Genomic DNA, 27,932 nt, shown 5'->3' on the forward strand with positions numbered 1-27,932 from the left:
CATGCAGGCTTGGAATCAGGACTCCAGTCATCCTGTCCTATTTGTCATTTCTTTCTTTTCCATAGAGTCAGTTCATGTGGGTTTATTTTCCCTGAAATTTATATCTATGTTTCTTGATCTAGTTGAATAACCAAATGTCCTAAAACTGTTCAACCTCATATGACAAGGTTAGGAATATAAATATCCCCTCCCACTCTAGGAAAGTTCTCCAAAAGCTTCTGTTTTATGATGAGGTAAAGAAGGGTGAGATATAAATGGCTAAAGACAATCGATTTAAATTGAAATATGTAATAGGCTCTATAGTTCTTGCTTAACATACATTGCTTTATTTAATCCTCTCAATATTTCCTCTAAATTAGATATTAGGCCTTCTACTTTATAGAAAATTAAACAGAGGCCTGAAAACAGAAACAATTCACCCAATGTTACATGCCCAAATACAGATTCCCAACTTTCACCCAGGTCTCTCTGGCATGAAATCCAAAATGCTCTCCTGTGGCAAATGTCAAAGTCTGAGAAGATTCCTTATATGGAGTTTAACATTACACGACCTTGACCCCTCTCCCCTCATTAGCCCACACTTCACATCCTAAAACAGCATTAAATCTTCAAAGGTTATTGCTTTCCATATTTAGATATGGCTACATGCTTCTTTGATAACTTTTTAACAGCCATAGAAATAGGTGGAAAGTGTCATTGATTTTAAGTAAATCCTGGAAGCTACACTGGCCCTTAGAGCAAATTAAAAAAAGAGATGAAGCCTGTTTTGATAGCTCTGGGGCAGAAACCCATGAGGAAAAACCAGTATAACCTGGACCAAATCCTGGGGAAAATAAGGCATTTCTTTTTTTTTTTTTTTTAATATTTTTTAATGTTTATTTATTTATTTTGAGAGAGAGAGAGGGGAAAAGAGAATCCATACATGTCCTAGTTGGGGAGGAGCAGAGAGAGAGAGGAGCTGTCAAAACAGAGCCCTGTGCAGAGCTTAGTCTCACAAACCATGAGATCGTGACCTGAGCCAAAATCAAGAGTCGGATACTTAATGGTCCAAGCCACCCAGGCACCCCAAATAAGGCATTTCTAACATAGCTTCCCAGAGAGTAAGAACTTGGGTAAAAAAAAACCCAAAAAACAAAAAACAAAAAAAACAAAAAAAACTTATGCCCAGACCATAATAATCACATTAGTTCCTTGCATTTGCATAGGATTTTATAATCTGCTCTTTCATAGCTGGTGTTTATTGATCCTCACACTGAGGTTTTATAGACTAGGAAACAGACAGTGAGAGGTTAAATGATCAGTGTAAAGTCATACAGCTAGCTGAGCAGGAGCACTCTTGTTGACCAGGTCTCCTCAGTGCCACCGATACTTGGTGGTTCCTCTTTGCTTGTATCCTTTTACCTTTCTATTTTTTCCTCCCTCTGTCTCTTTGTTTCTTCCCCCAAGATACATGTAGTTCATCACCAGGAAATAGATGCTGAAATTAGGAGTGGCTCCATGATAGCTGACCCCCTCTGCCTGTCTCAAAGCCAGAGGTCTGTCTCTTTCCTGGCACCTCTGCCTCTCTGGGACACCTGCTCCTTTCTCCCCCCAGCCATCTGGCTTCTTTTGTCCATCACTTCTGCTCCCTCATACTTCAGCTTCCTTAGAGCTATTTCCAATCTGATTCAATGCTACAGCCTCTCTCATTGCAACCAGTCAAACCCAGCCCCCACCAAACATCCTAACACTGTGCAGCCTCTCACAGGGAGCTCAGCTGCCTCTAATATGTTACAGGGGGGGTGACAGGCTCCAGCTCTTATCACATTTCTTCATGCTGTCCCCTGCTCCTGTCATCCCCTTTTTTGTAAAATGATGGAGATTTAAAAAATCACGAAGGAAGACTTAAAAAAAAAACAAACAGCAAAAGGGAAGGGAAGACTCATCTCCAGTCATATCTTCAGTAAGTGCTAAAGGTATAGTGTAAAGAACAGTGTAATGGAGCAGGTCAGAGCATGGTCTTCAGAGCCAGGCAGGAGGAGATCTGAGCACCGGCCACACCTCTGACTACTATGGAGCCTGAGGAAGCGGTATCAACTCTAAGCTTCAATTTCCACATCTATGACATTGAGATTTTCACACCTATCCTGGGAGTCATTCATTCAACAGGTATTTATTAAGCATCAACTATGTACTGTGGACTGTTCAGATGCTAAGGATACATTGGTGAACTAGAATAGATAAAGCCTCCCTCTACACACACATCCACACATGCAAACAAACACATACACACACACACAAAGTTCCCCAACATTTGTTCAATCAAAACAAGCCTTTAGTAGAATGATTTCTGAATTCTGGTTTACACCAGTGAGCTACTTAAACTCCCACTTGCCCTGGTCACACTCATACTGATTAAATTAGAATGTCTGCTGGTGGTGACCAGGCATCAGAATTTATTAAAGATTTCCAAGATGCCTGGGTGGCTCAGTCAATTAAGCATCTGACTCTTGGTTTCAGCTCAGGTCATGATCTCTCACGGTTTCGTGAGTTCAAGCCCCATGTCAGGCTCTGTACTGTCAGAGTGGAGCTTGCTTGGGATTCTCTCTCTCTCCCCTTCTCTCTGCCCCTCCCCACCTCAAGCTGTCTCTCTCTCTCATTCTCTCTCTTTCTCTCTCTCTCTCTCTCTCAAAAATAAATAAATAAATATTAAAAATAATTTAACGATCTCCAAGAGATTCAAATATGCAAAGTTTGGAACCCATGCATTAGCAGTCTAGCTCCCTAAACAGATGTGTGCCTCTGACTCCTCACCTGCATTCTAGCTAGACACTAGTACCTTATTCATTCTAGCCAGAGGCTGAGTTACCCCAGTCTTAGCAGATATTTAAATTAGCAACCAAAAGGATAACTCTGATTACAAGTAGGAGAAGTCATCTGCGTTAACTCACTGGTTTAGATAAATGTGTTTGTTTTTTATTCATATGACATGAAGCAGCCCTTCCTGAGCACTTATGAGTCAATTCTGTGAAAGTTATGAAGTCTCCTTGAAACAGTCTCTTCATTTAGCCTCTCTGCTGCTAAATTCTTTCTCAAACTTAGGGGTAAGTTTCAAGTTTTCTCAAAGATTTACAGAGTTTGGGGGTGCCTGGGTGGCTTAGTAGGCTAAGCATCCAACTTTGGCTCAGGTCATGATCTCATGGCTCTTCGGTTCAAGCCCTGTGTTGGGATCTGTGCTGTCAGCGCAGAGCCTAGTGCCAGCTTTGAATTCTGTCTCTATCCCTTCTGCCCCTTCCCCTTCATGCACTCTCTCTGTCTCTCTCAAAAACAAATAAATATTTAAAAAAAAAGATTTACAGAGTTTGTAGATTAGCATCGTGAACCATCAATTAGAGGACTTCTCTCTCCAAAGTGTCTCGTTTATTGAGGAAACCCAAACCCACAAAGGGGATCTGAACTTATGGAGTTGAGAATCAAAAGTAGAGGAATTTCAGAGATTGCTACCTGTCAGCATTACAAACAGATCAGGGTCATCTTATTACCTTCCAGGTAGCAAAAACTTTCCAAATTATTAAAAAAGAGGCACTGTTACTTGCACAGGAAAAAAACTATATATATATATATATATATATATTTTTTTTTTCCCCCTGCCCTGAAGAGTCCTTTAATATTCATGATCCTTGTGCCATGTGGCCAGCCCAGGCCTTCAGTTAACACAGGGCTACACGCTCAAGCGAAAGTAGACACTATCTCAGTATGCTGTTATGTATCAGATGACCAAGGGAAAAGAGATTTGTTTTGTAGTGTAAACCAACCTGCAAAAGTATGGTTGTTTTATACTGACTTTTCATCAGGTTGTTGATGGATTCAAAGAGCCGTCTCATGGATTCTTCAAACTCCATCTGTTCTTTGCCTTCGTAAAGCCTGAAAGAAGACACATCTGGGTCATTTCTCAAGCCTTCAGGCAATACCTGTGAAAGTATATGCCAGCCACAAACTTCATTTGAAATTAAGAGAGAGGGGTGGGAGACAGGGACTTCAGCGTGAGGGTACTGAGTCAGCAGGCTTTGTGTGTGTGTAATTTACTCCTGGGAAAACCTCTGTCCACACCCAGAACAGATACCCTCCCCTTGACTCCCATCTGTTGTTCAAACCCCGAAGAACCTCAAGGGAATGAAACTCATCCAAGCTGAGGGGACATTAATAATTTCACCCTCTGCAAGAATCAGAAAGGAGATTGTGGTCCCAAGAGGGAACCCCAAGGTGTCTGGGAAGCATCAAGGAGAAATATTTCAAGTATACCACACTTCCATGTAGCTCTTGCCTGGTTGTCAGATAAATATGCACGTGCCTGTTCCATGTCAGGGGCCACAGTTTCCCTGGCCCTCTAATTTCAGGAGTGTGCATATCACCTTTTGTTCCTCTGATTATAAAGGCTCTATACTGTTATTGTAAAAAATGCAAACATAATAGAAATGCATTACTTATAAAGTGAAATTCCTCGTCAATCCTACCTTGAGATTAGGGATTGTTAACATTTGGACGGTTATTGCAGAGATTTTTGAGGCCAGCATGAACATACACATGTAATTTTCAGAGAAACCATCCCTTCATATAAAATCAGTCTCCAGGCTCCTGAGGCTAACGGCCCTCATGGCCCAGCCTTGGAGTGTTGTGCAGCCCAAGGCCACTCCAGACAAAGCTTTATCACCAACCGTGAAAAATCTGCAGCCCGATCTGTGGCATCCTGCACGAAATACCAAGGAGAGTGCTCTTGTCTCCAATTCAGATAAAGAGCATCTCCTGTCACTGCCCTACACAGTCAGACACCACTCGCTGTGGCTGTGGGAAAGGTGCTTTCCTTAGATAAAGCACTGACACACTTAACGGGTTTGTTTGCTCCATCAACCACAGGAAGGGCGGTCCATCAAATGCTGTCTCCGCTAAATTCCCACCCATCCCTTCACCTCTCTTTCTTTCTGCTTCTCTTTTACTTCCTTTCTGTTTTTAAGCATGTGTCTGCTTATCTGCTTGTGAGTATTATTTGCTTTCTGTCTCTCTGGGTCATTATATTTATCTCTGCTTTTCTGTCTGTCTCTCTGACCCAATCTCTCTCTATCTCTCTCTCAGTGTGTGTTAGTCACTCTCTACCTCTTTTCTTTTTTTCCTAACTAACAGCTCCCTAAAGCCCTCCTGAAGTAAGAAGCTTAAGGGAAAGCCAGTACTGAATGTTCCAATCAATTATAAGGACCTGGAAATTGCTACTGACTTTCTGGGTATCTAGTTCAAGGTCATAGAGCCAAGGCTGTGAGAGGAGCCAGGAGTCCTGAAGCACTTCTCTCCCTCTCCCTCCTCTTCTTTAAATTACTCACTCCTGAATCTTCTTGTCCTTCTAGCACAGACATGTCTGCTGTAGAGTATATGTTTTACATTCAGTCAGCTCCACCTTGCTCTGTACTACCTGAAGACCTTATCAATAACAGCAAATGTTACTGTGCATGACACTGCCGCAGACACATATAAATCATTTATCCTCATAACCACACCATGAGGTGGGCCCTATCATTATCCCCATTTTACAGATTGATGAAACTCAAGCAATATGCCCAAGGACTCCACACCTGGAATTGTTAGAATCAGAGTTCACACCTGGCCATCCAGCTCTGGGCTCACCGTCTCCATCAGTTTGGACAGAATTTTGCTCTATGCTTTACTGCCTCTCTTCATGCCCTCAAGCCTTGCTTTCTCATCTATAAATCGTAGGTCATAACAGCACTGTGCCCAAAGACTGTGAGGAGACCAGCTCATGTGTGAAGTGCTAGGCATATACCTTGTGCCAGCAAATGTTAGCTGTTGTCTTGTTGTTAATTGTAGGAGTATTACTATCATTCCTGCTTCAGAGATAAGGACACAGAAAACTCTCAAGAGGTTGAAACTTGCCCAAATCCCATCAAAGTACAAAGTATGGGACCAGATCTGGCAGAGAGGAAGGCAGGATCCTAATTCAAGTGGTGGTTTTACTTTGTGTCCAAAGCTAAGCTAATGGATAGTCCGTCTTCCAAGGCTTTTGTCTGGAAATCTATTTCTCTTTCTACTAGACAGAGCTGCCTTAAAATGTCTACTAAACAATCTCATAATCCCTATTATGGTCTATAGTGTTTCTGACCCACATTTAACACTCAGACGTGGCTTCCCATGATGGACTCATCGTTATTTATGTACAGATGGACTTTCTCTGTAAGGCATACTTATTAGTGTATTTGCATGGGGTTGGAGACAGGTTGGGGTTCCTACCAGGTCATCTTCTTGGGAACCATCTGTGAGCCTATGAGAATGGCTTCCAGCAGCTTTTCCCTACAGGTTGACTGTGCCCACCCCCACCTTCCATAACTGAATGGTCTCTTGGTGGCATTCTCTGGAATTTGTTTTGTTTTGTTTTAACACAGAAACATAAAAATGGGCTTTGTTGGGAGACATCCTAATGGCAGCACTCCAGGGGAATGTTCATGAACTCCTGATGAAGAGGTCCCTGAGGCAGCCCTGGTTCCCAACCCCTCTGATTTGTTGTTATTGTTGCTGTTGTTGTGTTTTGTTTTATTTTGTTTTAACTCTTTTTGGATTGTCTGAGCTACACAAATATCCTTCCAATAAATTCCTTTTTTTCTTAGACTAGCTCTGGTTGGATTTGTCACAACCCTACCTGGTCAGAACTCTGTAGTTTCTTGCTGTTGTCCCCTGAAATTCTAAACCAAGAGCTAAGGGGAAGGCCAGTGAGCATCTAGTCCATGCTTCCCATTTTACAAAAGAATAAACAGGGGGCCAAAGTGGGCAAGTGACTTGACTTCACTGCCATCTTTTAAAAGTCATTTGACTGAGGTGGGAAAGAAAAGAGACATTTAGGCTGTGAGACCAGGTCAGGGCTGTGTACTCAACTTTAAACTTCGTAAGAACCTGAATTTAATTTCTACCACCAAGAAAAACCTGATTTGCTCTAGGTCACAGACTGTACCAGTGGTATAGCTTGAACCAGAACTCGGCGTTCTTCTCCTTCTGTGCTCTGAGAATACAACCCGGGAGAGCAGATGACACAGATCCCATGAGGCCAAGATCAGGGGCATCTGCCTCAGTGGGAATCCAAGCTGCTCCGTGTTATTCATGTCACAAGTTAAGTACCTAAATACCACACTCTGGCCCAGGGAAGAAAAAATATTCTACACCTGCCCAAGTTTCATCAAAGATTTAAAAAAAAAAAACAAAAACAATTCTGTGGGGAAATGGCTTACATTTAACAGTGACTGCACATTAAGCAAAATTGTTGGAGTCTTATTTACTAATCATGTATGTGAATGAGTGAGTGAGTGAGTGAGTGTGTATGAATTGTTAAGTCTGGAGTTTTGTTTGGTACAAATAGGAAAAGAGCTAGAGAAAAATGATTGAAGATGAGACGAAGTAACCCAAACAGCTATTTAGTGCAAAGGGCTTTGCTATCTAGCCAGACTCCTCCATATACTGGTTATGTGGCTTTAGAATCTTCACCTTCCTTACTGACAGATGGAGATATAATGCTCAATCAAAGGGTTATTTTGAGGTGGGAAAAAATGAGATGATGCCTTTCAAGTGTTTAATATTATAGCTGGCACCTAATAAGTGTTAAGTAAATATCAGCTACTCTTCTTACAGTTGTTATTGGTTCCCAAGCACGGAAGTGATCACACTGGGAAACTCTCTGATCTGAGCATACATAAATAAAAATAATATTTCCAGGAAGGAGTGACTAAGGCAAATAAAATACATAAGGGTTTTAGATTACATGGAAGAAATAAATTGATGATGGAGGGCTGTCAGCAATGTGGGGCCTCTCCTGAGAAGCTGGAAAAGAAAAAAAAATGGCTCATCTTTCTGCAAGGCTTTAAGCATGGCCTTGAAGTCAAGGGCATGGCAGATGTAGTTTCAAGGTCCTTTTTTAGCACTTGGTCTCTCTTATAGCTTCAGGAGGGAAACATTCTTTTTTTTTTTGGCTTCAGAGCGCCCAGAAAGATGCTTCTGAAACCAGCTCATCCTGCCAGGGAAGGAATTATTGAAGGGCCCGAAGGCCCTGACCACAAGGAAACTGGAACAAGCTGTGAGGTGTTGTTCTGGGGCATGTGAGCCCAACCACAGCAAGCGCTCAGGCTCCCAGGGCTTGGATAAATATAGCGATGATCTGCTTGCATGTGATTCATTAAAGAGACACTGTGCACAGCTGAGCACTCACTAAATGCAAATGGGGCCCCATACGGTGTGTACGATGCTTTGCACCACCTCTTCCATGCAGGTACATAAAGCCTCAGTCTAAAATGGAGATGCCAACCTCAGGCCAGCAGCCCAGGGGAGCAGAATCTAACCAAGGCATCCCCAGGCTTGGAAAAGTAGCAGGAAGGTTCACTTTAGAATCCAGGGGGTGGAGGGTTTCCTGGCGCACCAGCCCCATTTAATTTCCTAAGCCTCGGCCACTTCTAGCTCCTCTGAGACCCATTCACAGGCATCCTCTTGATTTCTTCCGTGCCTCTTTGAGGTAAGATAGAAATTTAGGTAAGACTCTGTGGGTTCCAAACTCTGCTCTGAGACTTACCAGTTGGATGACTTTGGCTAAGTTTCTTAATCTCTCTAAGCCTCAATTTTCTCATTAGTAAAGGATATTAGCCCCATAAAGTGGTCCTACAATCAAATAATACATGCAAAGCAATTAGCATGGTTCCTAGTACACAGGAAACACTAAATAAATGCTAGCTATTGTTATATAGTACCATAATTTTCTTATAGATCCACCCATTTTTGCTTCCTAAGCATTAAGAAGGAAAACACCAGCATCTTCATAAAGACTAGTATAATTTGTTGAGCACCTACTGTGTGCCAGGCACTGCAGTGGAAATAAATATGAGTAAGAGCCAGTCCCTATTCTCCCAAGAAATCACAAGGCAGCCCAGCAGGTAAATTATGTATTCCTACATAGTAGAAAAGTCGGACAATAAAAGTTTAATACTATTATTGAGCACTTCCTAAGGGTTAGACACTGTGCTAAATTCTTCACATGGATTACAGACTATTATTGTTCACATTTTACAAACAAGAAAAGGAAAAGAAATTAAGGAGGCATGAACCACGGGAACAGAAGGGCAGAGGAGGGAATGAAGTTTCTGGCAGACACTGACAAGAGTTACCACCAACCTGGGGGCACCCCTCTGCCCTCAGCAGCCCCTTCCCTGGTCACCCCTAAGACCTATCTGCCTCTCCTTCTTTCCTTCCTCCCCAGAAGTCCCATCAATACCCTGCAGGATTAGATCTGGGCTCCGGTTTCCTTTGTCTCCCTCACCTGGTCACATCTTTGCCTAAATTTGCTCTTGGCAAGACATATGCCTGCCTCATTTCACAAGTGCCCGGGAACAAGGCCAGATTAATTGGAAGGTTTTTTTAAATGAAAAATCTATTTTAAATGTCTCTGTGATCTTACATGGAAACAAGCAAAATTACTCAACAATAAGGCTGTGCTACACTATTCTGCTACCTTGCCACACAAGTCAAGATACTTGTATGCTCCCAAATGTGAGGCCAGTCACTGGAGAAATACTACAGGAGGGAGGCCATTTATTTAGTGAATTTCCTTAGGTGAATGCTATGCATTCGACACAATGTTAAAGCAGACTCTCACGGCGACGGAGCCCTCCCTGTGGGACTACGTTCTTCACCATCACTTCTTAACCTGTCTGTTTTCTCCATCAGAGAATAAGCTCCATGCTGGCAGAGTCAAGGCTATCTCAGTCATGAGATCCCCATGTCTAACTAGTAATAGGCCTAGAACACAAAAATGAGTTATAAACAAATGCATCAACTAATGAGAAATTGTTAAATGAATGAACTTCAAACACTTTCAATGTAGCTGTACAGAAGTGTCTTAGGAACCAGTTCTAGCAGTACCTGAACTAGATAGTATTGATAGTCATCTTCAGCTATACAGACTTATTATATTACCTTATTACCTTTACTACTAAGATGACAATGATGACTACTATTACTACTACTACTACTACTACTACTACTACTACTACTACTACTACTAGCTGCTACTTACTACTTGCCATGTACCTGGCACAATGCTAACTGTACAAGGTCACCCAACTTGTAAAGGGCAGAGTCAGAATTTAAGCCTGAGTGTGTCTGGCTCCAAATTTCAGTCTTAACCACTAGGCGGTACTGCCTCCAGAGAACAGAGCAAAGTAATAGCCAATTGCAAGGAAATGGAACAAGTCACAGTGAGTACAAAAGCATCATTTGCTCAGGGGATGATGTTACAAGACTGTCCAGGGAAGCTAAATGACTTGGTCTAACCTTTTTCTGTTCAAGCTCTAAATCCAAGGTGACTTGGCTGGTTTTCCTATCCTTGAGCCAATAATTCGCTCTATTAAAGTAGGTATAAATTAGTGACTTTACAAAAAGAACCATTAAGCTATTCAGGGTTTCAGAAGAGTGATTAGTTGGAAAAATCACAACATTCTAAAACCAAACCTACCTTTCTCTCTCTCTCTCTCTCTCTCTCTCTCTCTCCCTTTCCTCTCATTCTCTCCCCCCATATCCCTCTTCTCTCTCCATGTGTGTCTCTCTGTGTCTCTGTCTCTGTCTCTGTCTCTCTCTCTCTCTCTCTCACACACACACACACACACACACACACACACACACTACTCCAGCCTGAGATGAAGAGTAATTGTAGTGAAACCAGTGGCTGAGTCTATCTGAAAAGAATCCTTGCATTTATTGATCCTACTTACAGAAAGAAACACTTGAGTGCACTCAGCAGGCACATTTAAGTCAAAGCAATAGGGCTGAAAAGAACTGATGAATGAGAAGGCTCCCTTCCTGATTCACCTCTTCCCTGTTTGGTCCTTGTCACCATCTCGACCCCTTCCCCCATCACCAAGGTCTAAAGACCCAAAATGAATCCAAAATTGCAAATTAGGACAAGGAATTTTAGTCCATTGAGTCTGGAGTGAGCTGTCCAGCTCAACAGTAGCCAAAGAAATTCTCTTCTGAAGGGTAACAACATTGAAACATGAGGCAATATTCTGTTAAAAGAGAAAGAATAGAGCCACATCTGAAAGAAACTATGCAAGGAACAGCTAGTGTAACTGCAATATTGCCTGTGTGGATTGTCAAGTAGGCTGGTGGCCAGAGAGAACTCCATGCAGACTTCATTTAATGCATGAAGCAGCAAAGAGACAGGGTTCAGACAAGTTCCTGGTGTCAATCCTTTTGTCAATGACAAAATTATTTCTCCTTGAGCTGTTACTTTTTCCAAAGTCTGACACTGAGGAGGGATCACCCCTTAGGGCAAACTGTAAAGAAGTATCAGTAAACAGTCTTCCTCTTAGAAATCACCCTAGGGAAGAATGATTTGCAGATGAGAGAACAAAAGACAAACTCAACATGTGGGGATCCTGTTTTGAAAAATGTCTAGGATGAACATACAGAAATTAATGTAATCACTGAAGAAAAACTGCCTCAGGTGAGTGTAAACAGCCTAAATAAAAAATAGAAGTTAACAACACAGAAGGAATGAAAGAAAACAATCCATCCAAAACATTCACTTTACTTTAAAATATGGCAATCCTGTGCAATAAATTAATAGTAAGTAGGTAATAAGACGCAGGCAAAAGCCTTGAAAAGAACTCTAAGTTATGAACAGAGTATGATGGGTGCCCCAGCCATCCTTCATTCTACTGAGAGGAGCTGCAGACTTTATGTAATTTGGCAAGAAGAACTAAGTTGCATAATTCTGCACTTAAGTAAATTTCTCCATTAGCATGAAAAATAGTCTTCAGGGTTTTTCCCCTCAATATAATTAGAAACTGAGTGTTCCCAAAACAATGTTCCTAAACAGAAACACACACACACACACACACACACACACACACACACACTCCCTCCCACTGCACCCTCTCTTCCATGGTTCCAAGACATATAAAGAAAAATATAGATTGCATCGTTTAATTGAAAGAGAAGCTAATAATCTTCAGAGTCCCATGAGCATGGAGGGGGACACTTGTGGGGATGAGCACTGAGTGTTTTATGGAAACCAACCTGACAATAAACTATTAAAAAAAATTTTTTTTTAAATCTGCAGAGTCCCTCCAGCTTTTTCTCTTTAGGCCCAGTTGGTCTAAAAGTTGGGGCACCAGGAAGAAATTAGGTTTTGACTATTTCTCTGATAATTTCTTCCTTCAGTTTTCAATGACCTAGGAAGTGTCCTAAATACCTTAAAGGATCACAGAAAAAAATTAAGTTACAGAATGATTACACACACATACACACATAAGAATCTGGAAATCTATAGATAAATTGATAATTTTGTAATCTCTTAGAAAAGAGATTGTGTACGTCAACAGTATCCTTATGTACTTTTAAATTATATAATGATTTTTAAACAAGTAAATATTATATTTTATTTTCAAAAGAGATATCTACTCTTCCTCTAGGTGAATGTTTCTTGCCTTTTAGCTCCTTTCTACAATAATCTTTTCCCCTAGTCTTTCCTGAATTTTCTCGTTCTTGCCATGGGAAGTAGGGCTAGAGCCCAGGGATCTAGTTCGAGGTCATACAACTGGAGGCGGTTTTCCATCCACAATTACAGAATCAAAGTGCCGGTTTTTTACCTACTTCCTGGCTCCTGGTATGGACTGCAGATAGAGAGACAACTGCCCAGGAAATGTCAAGCTATTGTTACTCTAAACTGTGGTCATCCCAGGAGCATCTGAACTTTGTCCTTTTAGTCTTATGGCTTCCTGAGAAGGATAATGAACCCTAGGTTTCCTGCTCTGTTCTACTGACAGTCTTGACATTTGGTATGTGGAGTTAAATAGAATTTTTAACATTTTCCTTACTAATGGTGCTGGGTTTTAAAATGTGTGGGCAATAAAACTCTTTGTTTTGAAATCTGGAAACACCTGAGGAAGTGTGGAGTTCAAATGTGTTAAGGTTTGCATTACGAAGGACCTCATTTGAGTAGTACTATGGCTTAGAGTGTGGCTGGCCATCAGCAGGGAGCAATGTCTGAAAGCAATGGCAGAAAGGAGTCTCTGGGTATGAGAATGGAGTTCTAAACCAGACTCCAGCATTAGTGTGCGTTGTGACCATTAGCAGGCTACTTTGCTCTGGGCGCTGGTTCCATCAATAACAAATGGACTACATTAACACTGAGGGAAGTCTCCAGCATCCTTCACTGGCTTCTATGGTCAGAGAGTCAGATAGGGCATGCCAGTTATCCAAAACCAAGCCTACTCACCCTACAGAGTTCACCAGCATGGCAAATGGCCCATAGGCACCCAAGTCAGAGCCTGGGGTAGGTAGTGGTGGGTCTTAATGGATCTTTTCACCTGCCAGCTGCCATTCAGTCACCAAGTCCCATTAATTCCACCTCCCAAAGCCATTTTTTCCCCAGCTTTACTGAGATATAACTGACATATAACATTGTGTAAGTTTAATGTGTACAACATAATGGTTTGATATATATATATATGTATTGAAAAACAATGGCCACAATTATAGTTGACACATCTATCACCTCACATAATTATAATTGTGTGTGTGTGTGTGTGGTGAAAACAATCAAGATCTACTTTCTTAGCAATTTCCAAATATGTAACATGGTATTGTTAACTGCATTCGCCAAAGCCATTTGTTACCCTCCACTGTCCTCATCATCAGCTTCATTGGGGTCCCCATCACTTATCACCTGTAGGGGTTTCTGAACCCACCTTCCCTTCCTTCACTTTGTACCCCCTTTCAATCCATTTTCTACCCAATGGTCAGAGGGAACATTTTAAAAACAAAAGTTATCATATCATTCTCTGTCCAAAATCCTATAATAGCTCCCTGTTTTCTCAGGATAATGTCCACATTTCATGGCCTGACCTTCAAGGACTTTGAGATCTACCCCTTCTGATCCCCCCAGGTGACCTCCTACTATAGTATCCATCTGTCACTAAATTCCAGCCACCTTGGACTTTCCACAACTCAATTGAGTCAAGCCCCCCAGTTATGTCAGGGACCTCCTTCCAGCTTTACTTTCACCAATTATACTCTCATCCTCTTCACCTGCTACCTCCTACTCATTATTCAGGTCACAGCTTAGCTGGCACTTCCTCCAGGATGTCTCCTTGACCTCATGAGATTTGACCTCTTTATTTTAGGGCTCCTTACCTCCTCTTAAGGACTATCTGCTTAAGGACTCCTTTCCCAGCTAGATTATAAAATCCCATGAAGACTAGGGCTGAGTCTGTCCAATTAATTGTCATCTTTCTAGTGCCTAGCAGAGTGACCTACTGGCTACTTGATAAATATCTCTTGGATAAACACTTGATTGCCAATGTATACTAAACCTCACACTAGACAAATATTTCAACTAGATAGAAACATTCATTATCAACTCAAAGGCTTAAAAAGAGGAATCAATTTTGTGGCCCAGCATGCATGAAATAGGCATGTAGTGTGTCGGTACTGAAAATAAGGAAGAACAGATGCTAAGTGAAAGGCTTTTCAGAAGCTGTGGACCTTCAGGGCAAGTCTAGAACAATGTCGAGAGACACCATGTCATGAAAAGCCATTTACCATCTCTAGATTTTCAGACGCTGAGATGACCCATGACTTAGAATGGCCACTGTGGTACATATTTGGGTATCAATCTTTATTTCTGGTATAAATGCCTTGATAGCACAGTGATTGGAAAATAGTAGGAGTGCAGCAAATACATATACTTTTTGAGATCATACATGATAAACAACATACAGTCTATGGCCATACCACCCTGAACGTACCCGATCTCGTCTGATCTCAGAAGCTAAGCAGGGTCGGGCCTGGTTAGTACTTGGATGGGAAAAACAAAATACATGGGCAATGTATCTGAAGAGATTAGACTTAGTTTAGGAATCTTAGGTAAGCCAGGAGAAGAAAGAGAAAACTGGAGGGGAAAGAGAGGGAAGGGCATTCCACTCCCAGGAAAGTGATCACAGAGGTCCTGCAGCAAAAGGGAGTCATGTGGGTCAGAGTGGCTGAACAAAGACCCCTGAGTCTGAAGTGGAGGAAATCCAGGTAAGCCTAGTGAAAGGAGAAGGGCACACAGCAGGGGCAAGACCCATAGGCCCTCACAGGCCACGTGAAGTTTTGTCTTTCATCCTCAAAGCAATGAAAGATATTAGAAGACTTAAGAAGATGAGCACCCAGATCAGATTTGGACTGTGGAAAATCATTCTAACTGCAGTAAAGTTTAAAGGTTTCCATTTCTGAATAGTGTGGTGGACAAAATGACCTGGAAAATGTCTCAGTAAACTGGTATTAAAAATCAAACTTCAGATTCAGAAAAATGAACTTCTAGATACATAAAACAAATCCATTCCTAAGTAAATCATAGCAAAAGTACAGAATATCAAAGCCAGAGAAGTGATCTTAAACGCCACTGCAGAAAAGAGACCAGAATGCCTATAAAGGAACAGTAAGATTGACAATTGATCACAGTGAAATGTTACACTTGATCACAGTGGGGCGGGGGACTAGAAGTCTGTACCCAGAAAAACTTCATTCCAACTTTCAGAATAAAATAAGAGTAATTAAACCTGAGAGAATTTACCAATAAAATTTGCTAAGATTAATTATAAAATATTTACTTCAAGAAGAAAAAAAAACAAATATGAAAGGTCAAAGATAACAGAAGTTATAACCTTTCTGCAATTGTGATAAAAACATATAAATTACACCATCTTAACCATTTTTAAGTATACAGTACAGTAGTGTTGATGAACTTTTATTGGCAAAAAACATATAAACAGATACTGTTTAAAACAATAATAATGTGTAATTTGTGGAGTTATCAAAAAGCCATACTAAAATACTGCACAATCCTAGTATAATATTTAAGAGGGAAGTGACAGCATCTTCTAACATTCTTCTATTATTCAGGGAGACTGTAAAGATATTAACTTGAGATTTTATTACGTTAAATATGTATGATAGATAGAATACCTAAGTAGCCAACGTAGCCAGTAATAGAATTGAATATAAAATGTAACTTTCCGGGGCACCTGGGTGGCTCAGTCGTGAGCATCCAAGTCTTGGTTTTGGGACAGGTCATGATCCCAGGGTTGTGGGACAGAGCCCCACATCAGGTATGGAGCTTGCTTAAGATTTCCTCTCTCTCTCCTCTCTCTCTCTCTCTCTCTCTGTCCCTACTCTATGCCCCTCTCCCACTCACACGTGTTCACTCTTTTAAAAAATATTTTTTAACGTAACTTTCACATTAATAAAGGGAAAAAAGCCACTGAGAAAACTGAAAACAACTTAAAAGGAGGAAAGGAAAAAAGGATAGAAAAATCAGAATATTGGGGAGGATGATACCAGCTAAGATGGTAGAAATAAATTCAAAACATCACTGATTGCAAACAAAATCTAATATTACATTATTATGAACATTGTTATCAAACTACTAACTACTAAACTATTAGGGAGGGACTTCCTAAAACTGATAACAAGGCACCTAACATTTTTAAAGCCAATACATAATATATATCACTATTTTTATTTAACACTGATCCAGAATCTTAGCCAAGGCAGTCAGATAGGGAGAAAAATAACTAGAATTAGAAGGGGAGAAACAAAACTTCCCACAATGACAAAATGTTTTACCTGGCTACTTAGGAAATTCAAAAGACTCCATAGCAAATACATTACATGGAAGCAGCCAGACCATTACACAAACACAGCAATGCAGGTGCCAGATGATAACTTTGATTAGGAAGTTTAGTAGTTAAAGTGGAAAGAGGTGGATGAATCTGAAAGACATTTAGGAAGGAAAGGTAGACACTCAAATGCAGATTATGTGGAAAGAAACCAAAAATAAGGTGTCAGACGGCAAAGGAAACAATCCATAAAACTAATAGGCAACCAGCAGAATGGGAAAAGATAGTTGCAATGATGTATCAGATAAAGGGCTAGTATCCAAAATCTATAAGGAACTCACCAAACTCCACACCCAAAAACCAAACTGCCCAGTGAAGAAATGGGCAAAGACATGAACAGACACTTCTCCAAAGAGGACATCCAGATGGCCAACAGACACATGAAACGATGCTCAGCATCCCTCCTCATCAGGGAAATACAAATCAAAACGACACTGAGATACCACCTCACACCAGTCAGAGTGGCTAAAATGAGCAAATCAGAGGACTCTAGATGCTGGCGAAGATGTGGAGAAAAGGGCACCCTCCTACACTGTTGGTGGGGAAGGGCACCCTCCTACACTGGTACAGCCCCTCTGGAAAACAGTGTGGAGGTTCCTCAAAAAATTAACAATAGAATTCCCTTATGACCCAGCAATAGCACTGCTAGCAATTTACCCAAGGGATACAGGGGTGCTGATGCATAGGGGCACATGTACCCCAAAGTTCATAGCAGTACTCTCAACAATAGCCAAAACATGGAAAGAGCCTAAATGTCCATCAATTGACGAATGGATCAAGAAGATGTGGTTTATCTATACAATGGAATACTACATGGCAATGAGAAAGAATGAAATCTGGTCATGTGTAGCAACATGGATGGAACTTGAGGGTGTTATGCTGAGCAAAATATGTCAGGCAGAGAAGGACAAATATCATATGTTTGCAGTATAGGAAGAATAGGAGGAACTTAACGGAGGACCATGGGGGAGAAGAAGGGGAAAAACAGTGGGGGAGAAGGAGGGAGACAAACCATGAGAGACTCTTGAATGCTAAGAACAAACTGAGGACTGATGGGTGTTGGGGGGAGGGGAAGGGGGGTGATGGGCATGGAGGAGGGCACTTGTGGGGATGAGCACTGGGTGTTACATGGAAACCAACTTGACAATAAACTATTAAAAAAATAAGGTGTCAGAAAAATCCTAATTTTTTTTTTACTTGTGTAGCATGTTGGATTGTAGATCAGGGTGACGGGGGACATCATGGGATTGGTCCTGGATATGCTAACTTTGACTTGCCTTTGAGATATGAAAGAAGGGGCGGCAAGTAAATGACTGGACACACTGATGGGGAACTCAGCGAAAGGTCAGGCTGCACTTCCACACAGCAGAAATCTGCAGAGGAGTGGGAACTAAAGCACTGGGTTTGGATTCATTCACCTAGGGACACGGAATGGAGTAAAAGAAAGAGCAGGCCAATCTTTACGACTTCCCAAGAGTCTGACAAGTATGAGGAATACAAAAAGAGTTCTGTGTTCTAGACACCAAGATGAAAATGTTTCAGAGGAGAGAGGCCAGCAGTCATAAAATGCTGTGGCTCATGCTATTTGGGATATCCTTAATTGTTAACATAATAGCACTATCATTTGTGGTTTGTTCACAAAATATATTTGATTCTGGCCGAGCTCTTCACTGTTATGGCCCCTATGGTACCCAAGACCAGCAGCTCTTCTCTCTTCCTAGAATGCCTATCTGACAGAAAATCAGGACATGATAACTAAAGATATGATTTAGCCCTGCAAATTGTGATTTGGAAGAACATCCTTCTGAGAAGTTCACCTATGCACGAGTATGAGTCTCTACAGAGCACACGCTGATGATCAAATGGAATGACTTTGACATTATCCACTACTTTGGGTAATATGGGTATTTACACTATCTTTAGTATATTAACAGATAATTGAGAAGTGACTATAATCATATACTTAAAAAAATGTCCAAAATTTCAAACCAAAAATTCACAGTGGCTGAAACGTATATAGCTTCAAAAAAATTGTAAGTGTTGTGATCGTGAGACAATGATGCTTAGCAAAGTTGAGAGAAGTGCAGGAAAAATCAAAGGGACTCCTCAGTGATTTGAGGAGCCCAGGCTGTGTCTGTTCCTAATCTAATTAGAGAGTGGCCAGTTTCTATCATGTGTGTCTTATAGGATACAACCAAAGAGGTTAGTGGGAATATGAAACACACACTGTTTAATTTTAAATACAGAATTACTATAATCCAGAACACAAATGCCTTGCAGGACAGTATACACTCTGTTTGAACTCAGAGCCCTTCACTCCTAACAGGGTCTGTGTAATTAACACAGGAATTAATGATTCTATCACTTCCCAGTGAGCTGCTCAATGTAGGTATCACTAATCAGCCACAGCTCCCTGTGCAGCTACCTCTAAATGCAGCCTCAGTGTCCTCCTGAACACAAGTCCAGGCAGCCACACCAATCCATCCTGGGGATACGTCACACCAGCCCTCCTCACCATGTAAGTGTCAGTGCACTACCCAGTGTGCCAGCATTTTCAGTGAAATGCTTGCAGAATGCGTTGGCTACACACTGAGAATAAACCCTGCATGGCAGGCTCTACTGCTCTCGCCTAGCCACCTTCCTCCTATTCTTCCCTTTGCTCACTAGTCACACTAGTCTTCTTTAACTTTCCCAGAAACTTCAAGCTCTTTCTTATTCAAGAGTACTTGCTCAGACCTTCCCTCCATAAAGGACTCTTCCTTCCATCCTTTGTATGGCTGGTTCATTAGTGTCCTTCACGGGTCAGTTGAAATGTCACTTCTTCAGAATGCACATAGTGAATAGCACTACGATGTAAATCCAACATTAGACGCAGACACTAAGGTACAGATGTTATGTCATTTGCCCAAGGTCACACAGGTAGTTTGTTACTGGGATTCTTCATCATTATGTTGTACCACGTATCTTAACTACTCGTATATTTCCCTTATCGGTGTTTAATATGGTTTGCAACTACTTGGTATATTTGCTTGCTTTTTATTTTCTCTTCCCCAGTATTAGACAAGGGCAGAATGAGGGTTGGGCTACATCTGTCTTATTGACTGCAGTGTCCTAGCATAAAACTTAGCCAAATAGAAGGACTGAAAAATATTTATTGAATGAGTCAATGAACTAGACTGAATTGAATTAGCTGCATTAGCAGAGTTGATCTGAGTGACAGAGAGGCTAGTTTGGAGACTTCAAGGGCAGTGACCATCTGGGCCTCATAACTAAGTCCTTTTTAACTTTCTATCCACCCCAAAGACAAAATAAGCAGCAAGCCCAACAACTGAGCAATATATTATTTTCTATTAAGGAAACAAATTCCACTTTGAAGTGACACTGCCTCAGGTGCATCTGAAGTAGATCACCAAGTGCACCTAGCCACCCTGATTCAGTTCAGCATCCCTGACAATTATGTTAGCTTGGTGAATCTCACCCCTCTGATGAACCAGACCCTTTATTATCTTGCATGTTCATATTTAGTTACAGGGGATTTGCAAACACATTTCCTAAATCTACATATTTATTCAGTAAATTGATCTCTCACCCAAGTCATTCTCTGAGGAACTGTCAGCCGCAGCGTTTCACAGGAACAGCCATTTTTTTGCACGAAGGCAAGGATTCTGCCAGCAAGCTAGGCTTCTAGATGTCTAAAGACGAGTTAACAAGAAAAGGAAATTGTCTACTGCTTCAACCTGGAAGAATGAATATCTTGTGTCATCCACGGCCTTTCCCTTAACTATCTACAGCATAGATAGTCTTGTTCTGCAAAATTAAGCCATTTAAAGGGACAATGGAAGCAGACAAGCCCAGTGTTTTACACTTTGCTGTGAGCCAAGTAAGAGATGGCACCCAATAGGAAGCAGTTTACTCAGCCTCTGAAGGATCTGCAGGGAGACACCAGTCTACACCCTGGCAAAGGACGATCCACAGTTTAGGTAATTCACATGAAGATGATGGGAAATCGATAACACCTCAAAGCCCTATCCCTCTGCCTCTTTAGAGCCTCCAACTGGATATTAGGAAAGATGCTATGTTCTGGGGAAGGGCTGGCTAATTCACCAAAGACCTCCTCACTGAAAAATATCTTGCCTCTGATCAGTTTTCAGTCCCTAGGACTTTGCTATAGCATGTGGGTATTGCTGATACTGCCTCCTTGAAATGCTCTTTCCTGACCCCTGAAATGCCAGTCTTCCTGCTTTCCCTTCTATGTCCCTGATCAGCCTTCCCTGGGAGGACTCTCCCCTCATCCATCCCTTCAACCTGCTAATCTCCTGGGTTTCATCCTGAATTTTATAGCATTGTTCACCTTGTGCTATACCTTCAAATACCTCTTTGGATCAATTTCTACCAAAACTATATTTCTACTCTTTACTCTCCTGAACTCCAGATTTGTATCTAACTGCATGCTGTATATTTCTATCGTGCTATGCCAATAAACATCTCAAAATTTATCAGAATACACCATTCTCCACCAAAACTTCTCCTACCCTGTATTCATCATGCTGATGAGCAACGTCTAATCAAATGGGCCACAAAGTTCAACCACAGATCAGTTGATCTGGCCCTTTCCTCCAACTCCACCCTTACCCATATGCAATGAGTGTTGGCAATCCTGCCATTTATACACCATAGTTTTCTCCTCCCCTTCTTTTCCAGCACCACTGTGCCTGCCTTAAGTCAAGTCTTCTTGCCTGGATCCCTGCGACCACTTCATGATTAAACTCCTGCCGTCCCTCCTCTACATCACTTGCCATACACTAACTTTTCTTCCTCAGTGATCTTTCTAAAACATGAATCTAGGGGCGCCTGGGTGGCTTAGTCGGTTAAGCGTCCGACTTTCGCTTAGGTCATGATCTCGCAGTTCGTGGGTTCAAGCCCCGTGTCGGGCTCTGTGCTGACTGCCAGCTCAGTGCCCGGAGCCTGTTTCGGAGTCTGTGACTCACTCTCTCTCTGACCCTCCCCTGCTCACGCTGTCTCTCTCTCTCTCTCCCCTAGAAATAAATAAAACATTAAAAAAAAATTAAAAAAAAATAAAACATGAATCTAAATCATGTAAAACTCCTGCTTTAGAGTTTCAATGGCTCCCACTGACAAAAGCAGGGGTTTGCAAACTGCACAATAAGAAAAAAAAATTAAGCATGATTCTTGACAGATGCTTATTTATTTATAAATTATAACCAAGTATTCTTAGTCAGATGTTTACAAAGTTTTATTTCTTCCTCTTGGAACAAAATAAAGACAGTTAATCTTTTTACCTGATCTCAGTGGATGAGTATCTGCATCGGCTGGGGCACTCACTCTGTGCTCTGAAGACGGAGGGCAGCATTTATGCTCATTGCCCCTGGCATAGAGGATGACATCAGACTCCTCTGTTTGGCAATCAAGGTGTCACCAGTCCAACTTCAAGCAGTGTCTTCCACCAGCACAGCTATCCCCACCAGCTGCTCTTCCCCACAAGCGTGCTGTCCATGGCCATAGCACAGCACAAAGAACCTGGCTCTGATTTCATATCCCTCCCTGCTGACATCTAGCTGTGTGACCTAGAGTCACTCTCTGTATCTCTTTGGGGCTCGATTTCCTCTTCTGTGAAATAAACATCGTAATACCTATACTTTGCAGGGTTGCTGTGAGTATTAAGTGAGGTAGAGTAACAAGTGTTACAGGGCCGAGCACAGAAGAGAGGCTTAATAAGTGGTATCCTGGAGTAACAGGAGAAATTGGAAGTTCTATTCCTCATGCCATTCCCTCTACTTGGAATTTGTGATTCTTATTTGCCCCCATGGGCTAATTTCTTGAATGCCTTTCAATGTTTAGTTTAAAGTGCCACCTCCTCTGAGAATTACTGATCCTCCTGAGGTGGAGTTTGTCATTAAACCTGTCTGCTCCCTGAGCCTTATTTGCATCATATCATTGACCATTGTTTATGCCAGGGAACTGGGATTTGATTGCTGGGATACATGTCACTCATGACCGCTGGATTGCTGCTACTTAAGGAAGACTTTGTTATTAATTTCAGAGTCTCCAGCACTTAAAGTGCCTAGCACATAATAGGTGCTCAGTGAATGTTTGCTAATATTTTTATAAGCAAAGGAAAAAGAGGGCTATTTAAAATGCACGCATATGCACAATTTCATGTTACATGACGACTACTTACTTCCTGGTTTACAAAGTGCTTCCACATGTTTGTAATAAACAGGCTGTTAGCTCCCCATCAGCACTGTAGCAACTCATAAAATAGATAATAAATTAAAGAGAAGTAACTGTTTGACAATATCCCTTTGATGACAGTTTTCTCTTCCACTCTGATCTGATGCCAAGTTAATGTTATCATAAAATAATTCCATTAACTGCATTTGTGTAGTTTACTGAGCCATTACTGTCATCAAAAAGTTAAATTATATTCAAAACCAAAAACAGAGGCTTACATAGGAATAAATGGCATTAACATACAAACAAATTTTATGCAGGAGAAACAGGAATAACAATGTGATGGGCACTCCAGCCCATGCTCGGCATAAACAGATGATTACATTTAAATATTTATTCATACATGAACAATGAAAACAAATCACACTGGCAAGTGCCTTCGAGTTAAATTTGTATTTGTTTAAAAGGCAGAGGCTTATATATTCCCTCTGACTGCAGGCTACACTGAGCATGCCTGAGCTTTATTCAGATAGTCTTGCTGCCTAACATATGCATGGCCAGGAGGGTGAACTGGTATATAATATTTACATAAGAAGAAACTGAGCTGGTGGGAAGGCGAGGAGGGGGGCTGAGAGGGGATATGGGAAGAATTAAGCAAGATGCAGAATCAAAAGCAAAAGAGATCTGATCTCCAGATGCCGAAGGCAAGCAGAGAAAGGGCAATGATGTCTGGCCCTGGATGAATTGAGCCAGACTGCCGTATCCACTGGAGGTGTGAACTGTGCTCCTTTGATGCCTATGTTGATGGAGTAGATGCCCCAGTGCTGGCAAATGGCACTGTGCACACCATGGCCATCCTTCCTGGCGTCCAGGTGAGGGGTTGGGGAGCAGGAATATTCCTGAGATGTTGCGGCTCCTTTCAGGACATTGAGTACATTTCTCTTCCCCTGCCTAGTGACTCCTTCAAGGAGTGTGAGCTTACCTGGTCTGGTCCTAAGTCAGCTTTTCTTTCTTCATTCCTTGAGAGGACATGAGGATAGAGTCATGGTTGCCTGGACAGCTTTGCCACAACAGCAAGGAATCATTTCCTGACAACTGCTCCAGTTGTCTTTCCTGACTTCTGCTCCAAGTCTTTTTTTTTTTTCCCCATTTTTTACTGACATCCTACTGTATTTAGGGATGACAGTACCTGAGCTTGAACATCCTCAGGCCTCTCCACAGCCTTGATGATGATACCCAACAAGTCCACCCTTCCAGGAGCAGCTCTTTTCACTCCAGACAGCTCCCCATCCTAGCCAACCACACTTTATACTTGCATGACCCCCAACAAAGTGCTGGTTCTTAAATGTGCTTAATCAGATGAGGTAGAATATGAAGCCTCACTCTGCTAATTCTTAGCAGTGTGACCTTCTTAAGTTTGAATCAAAACCTCAGTTTCCTTATCTCTGAAAGGGGGACAGAAATGGCATCCCATTTCACATTGAACGAATGCCAGTGCCACCATGTGCTATTCTCAGCGCTTGGGAGACAGCATGAAATAGTCCAAGACAGGCGCTTGGGGACTGCCATTCTAGCAGGGAGATGGCAATAAACAAAAGCATTCTTAATTATTGTATAGTACATTACCATGTGATTAGCTCTCTGGGGAAGGGGGCAAAAAGATCAAACACAGGGTGACAGGGAGGGGAATCAGAAGTGTTGGGGCAGGAGCTGCAATTTTCAATAGGGTAGGGAAAGAGACATGTGAGCAGGGATGTGAAAGAGGAGAAGGAGTAAGTGAGGAAGATATCAGGGGGAGGTGCCCAGGCCCTGAGTTAGGGGCCTGGGCCACAGCAAAGAGGCCTGCATGACTGGCACAGAGTGAGTCAAGAGTAGGAGCAGATGAAGTGGGGAGATGAGGTTCTCCATAGGATTTTTGTGAAACTAATGGAGGTAACAGGTGGAATGTACTTAGCAGATGATAATAACTATAGCCGCTTGCTATGTGACAGGCGCTGTGCTAAGTGCCTGACATCCATTACCTTATTTAGCCTGCACCACAGCCCTGCAAGGGTTTGTACATACATGGCTGTTTTACACGCAAGGACATTGAGCTTTGAGCAGACAAAATAATCTGCCTAAGGTCATAAACATTACTAAATGTAGTGGTAGGATTCCAATGCAGAATTCAAACCCAAGTAGCTAGCTCCAAAGTCTGTGCCTTTAACCATGGAGCTGAGAGCCTCTCCTAAGCAAAGGAAGTGGGGAGGAGAGAGGTGAAGGAGGGATATGGAGATGCAAGAGCAGCCCCAGGAGACTGGGAGCATACAGAGAAGGAGGAGAGAGCAAGAAGTGAATAAGTAGGTCTGTAAGGAGAGCAGGAGGCATGAAACAAAAGCAAAGACAGGCAGCGCAAGCAGGGAGCAGAGAGGTGGGTACATAGTTGCTTGGGCCCACAGGGCTTGACCACACACACAGCAGATATAAGCACAGGCCAGTCAATGGGCCAGCAACCGACCAAGGTGAATTCACGAGGCCGTAAAAGTCCCTACATTGTTATCCTAAAAAAAGCAGACACCTGGGAAAGATATCCCTTCCTCCTTAAAAACAAACAAACAAACAAACACAGCAAGACAGCTTTAGGATAGCATGAACAGTAAGCCAAATTCTGAGCATGGATCAAGACACCATTTATTAACTTAAATCTGAATTTTTGAAATAAGCACCCCTGCTGTCTTGTCCAGGTAAAAACATGGTAACAGGTAATGTTAGTTACATTTATGAAATAAAGTACTAGATGCTATGTGGAGAAATTTCTACATGTAATTTCATTTCATCATTAAAACACTAAGAGCTGGTTTATCCCCATTTATGGATGAGGAAACTGAGGCTCAGAGAGGGTAGATCACTCACTAAGCTGGGTACAGGGACAAACATATGACTCCCTCCCAAGTCTGTCTAGTGGGAATACTAGGCATCACTGAGCCAATGCCGACCAGTACAACATGAACATAAGCATTAGCACACATTGCCCCCAGTACTCTAGCCTATGGCAGCATTAGGGTTTGGAAGGACCACAGACAAGTGGGAACAAATCCCACTGTAGCACTGTGCTCTGGGTCCTCTCTCTTTTAGAGAGTCATCCAGCACTGCAGCCTTATTTCTACGTGCCTGGCCAGCAGAAATGGAAGCTATTCAGTGCCCATCATGTGATTCAGGGAAGCACAGGCTGCTTTGGACTCTGAGTAATTCCACAGCTTCGAAATCTCAGGGACCAGCTCAGCTGGTTGTCTGAGCTTTAGGATAAAAGGTACTGCAAGAAATTTTATGAAGAAGCTCAATGCCTAGATGATAATCATTTCCACTTTTTCTGAATGTTTCTCACTATGCTCTGTATCTCCCAGAAGCTCAGTCATTCCAGAAAAGCCTAATGGATATTGGTCATATTGATGGCTACTGAGCATCTTTTGGACACATTTGCCATGATTTAGGAGTTTCCCATATTTTTAAGCCTGCCTCCCTATGGTGAAAGCTTGAACCTGCTCTCCCAGCTTCAAGAGAGGGGAGAATGCAACTATGGCACGGGTATATGTCCAGACACCTGTCCCAGACTTTGACACAGGAGCCAGTGACATAAGAGAGAACACAGGTGAATCACATTATTTGGCTATGTGATAGAAATAAATAATCCTTAAAAAATCCAATCTTTCTCAACAACTTCTCTTCTTCCCCTACGCAACTGCATCCTACATTTTGATACAGGATAATCCCTAGCCTTTGCAAACGTGCATGTGCAGTATATGAAAAGAAAAATGGCAAGGGAACATAATGGAAGCTAGATCAGCTGAAATTATGCACATGAGAAAAGAAGACAAAGAGATAACAGCAAAATGAAACACAATACCAGACACAATAAGTCCCAAAAGTAATAATTATATTATGATTTGTCACCAGCTGGCTTAGAAATTTCAAACTTTCTATTTTCTAGTTTCCAAGTAAAATGCCCTCCTAATATGGGGAAATACCTCCATCGCTTCCCGATGTCTTTGATGCCAACCTGGAGAGCAAACCATTGATCAAGATTCTAAAATGAACAAGACACAGGAAAACCATCTTCCCTCAGCATGAGGCCCTAGACCTTCTTTGTAGGTCAGCCTATACTTTGTTCATGAGAAAAGACTCAAGATTAGGCCTGGATTATTTTTTTTTTTTAATGTTTTTTATTTATTTCTGAGAGAGACACACAGCGTGAGCAGGGGAGGGTCAGAGAGAGAGAGAGAGAGATACAGAATCCAAAGCAGGCTCCAGGCTCTGAGCTGTCAGCACATAGCCCAACACAGGGCTCGAACCCATGAACCGTGAGATCATGACCTGAGCTGAAGTTGGACACTTAACCAACTGAGCCACCCAGGTGCCCCTAGGCCTGGATTATTTTAGAGGCATCTATTCTGACCAAATGCATTGTCTTATCCCCCAAAATGCATCTTGGGTATTTTATCTGTATCAATGATGTTCCATATGCTGTGATGAAATAAGAGAGTACCCCACTCCTTAAGAAGCCAAAGGTGACTTAGAGCCCCAGCAGCACTGACGAGGGAAGAGCCTTCCTAAAGAAGGAAGAAAGGTCTCAAATACACAACATATCCTTATACCTAAAGGAGCTAGAAAAAGAACAGCAAACAAAGGCCAAACCCCATGAGAAAAAGTGAAATAATAAAGATTAGAGCAGTAATCAATGATATCAAAATTTAAAAAAAAACAGTAGAATAGACCAATGAAAATAAGAGTTGATTCTTCTAAAGAATTAACAAAATTGATAAACTCCCTAGCCATTATCAAAAAAAAAAAAAAAAAGGAAGGAAAAAAGGAAAGGACCAAAATAAATGGAATCACAAATGAAAGAGGAGGGATCACAACCAACACTGCAGAAGTACAAACAATAAAAAGAGAATATTATGAGCAATTTGCCAACAAATTGGGCAATCTGGAAGAAATTGATAAGTTCCTAGAAACATAAAAACTACC

The 27,932-nt window shown here is 41.7% G+C and overlaps 1 protein-coding gene across 1 annotated transcript in view; it reads right to left on the bottom strand.

Moving 5' to 3' along the window:
* Positions 1 to 27,932, bottom strand: part of DOCK2 (dedicator of cytokinesis 2) — a 415,343-nt gene that overhangs the window by 304,293 nt on the left and 83,118 nt on the right. The window contains exon 23 of the mRNA XM_077757359.1: positions 3,795 to 3,903. Coding sequence (XP_077613485.1) covers positions 3,795 to 3,903 — 109 coding nt within the window. The remainder of the gene's footprint in view (positions 1 to 3,794; positions 3,904 to 27,932) is intronic.

Source organism: Crocuta crocuta, unplaced genomic scaffold, assembly GCF_008692635.1.
Source record: "Crocuta crocuta isolate KB4526 unplaced genomic scaffold, BGI_CrCroc_1.0 scaffold131, whole genome shotgun sequence".
In the NCBI taxonomy this organism is placed as follows: Eukaryota; Metazoa; Chordata; class Mammalia; order Carnivora; family Hyaenidae; genus Crocuta; species Crocuta crocuta.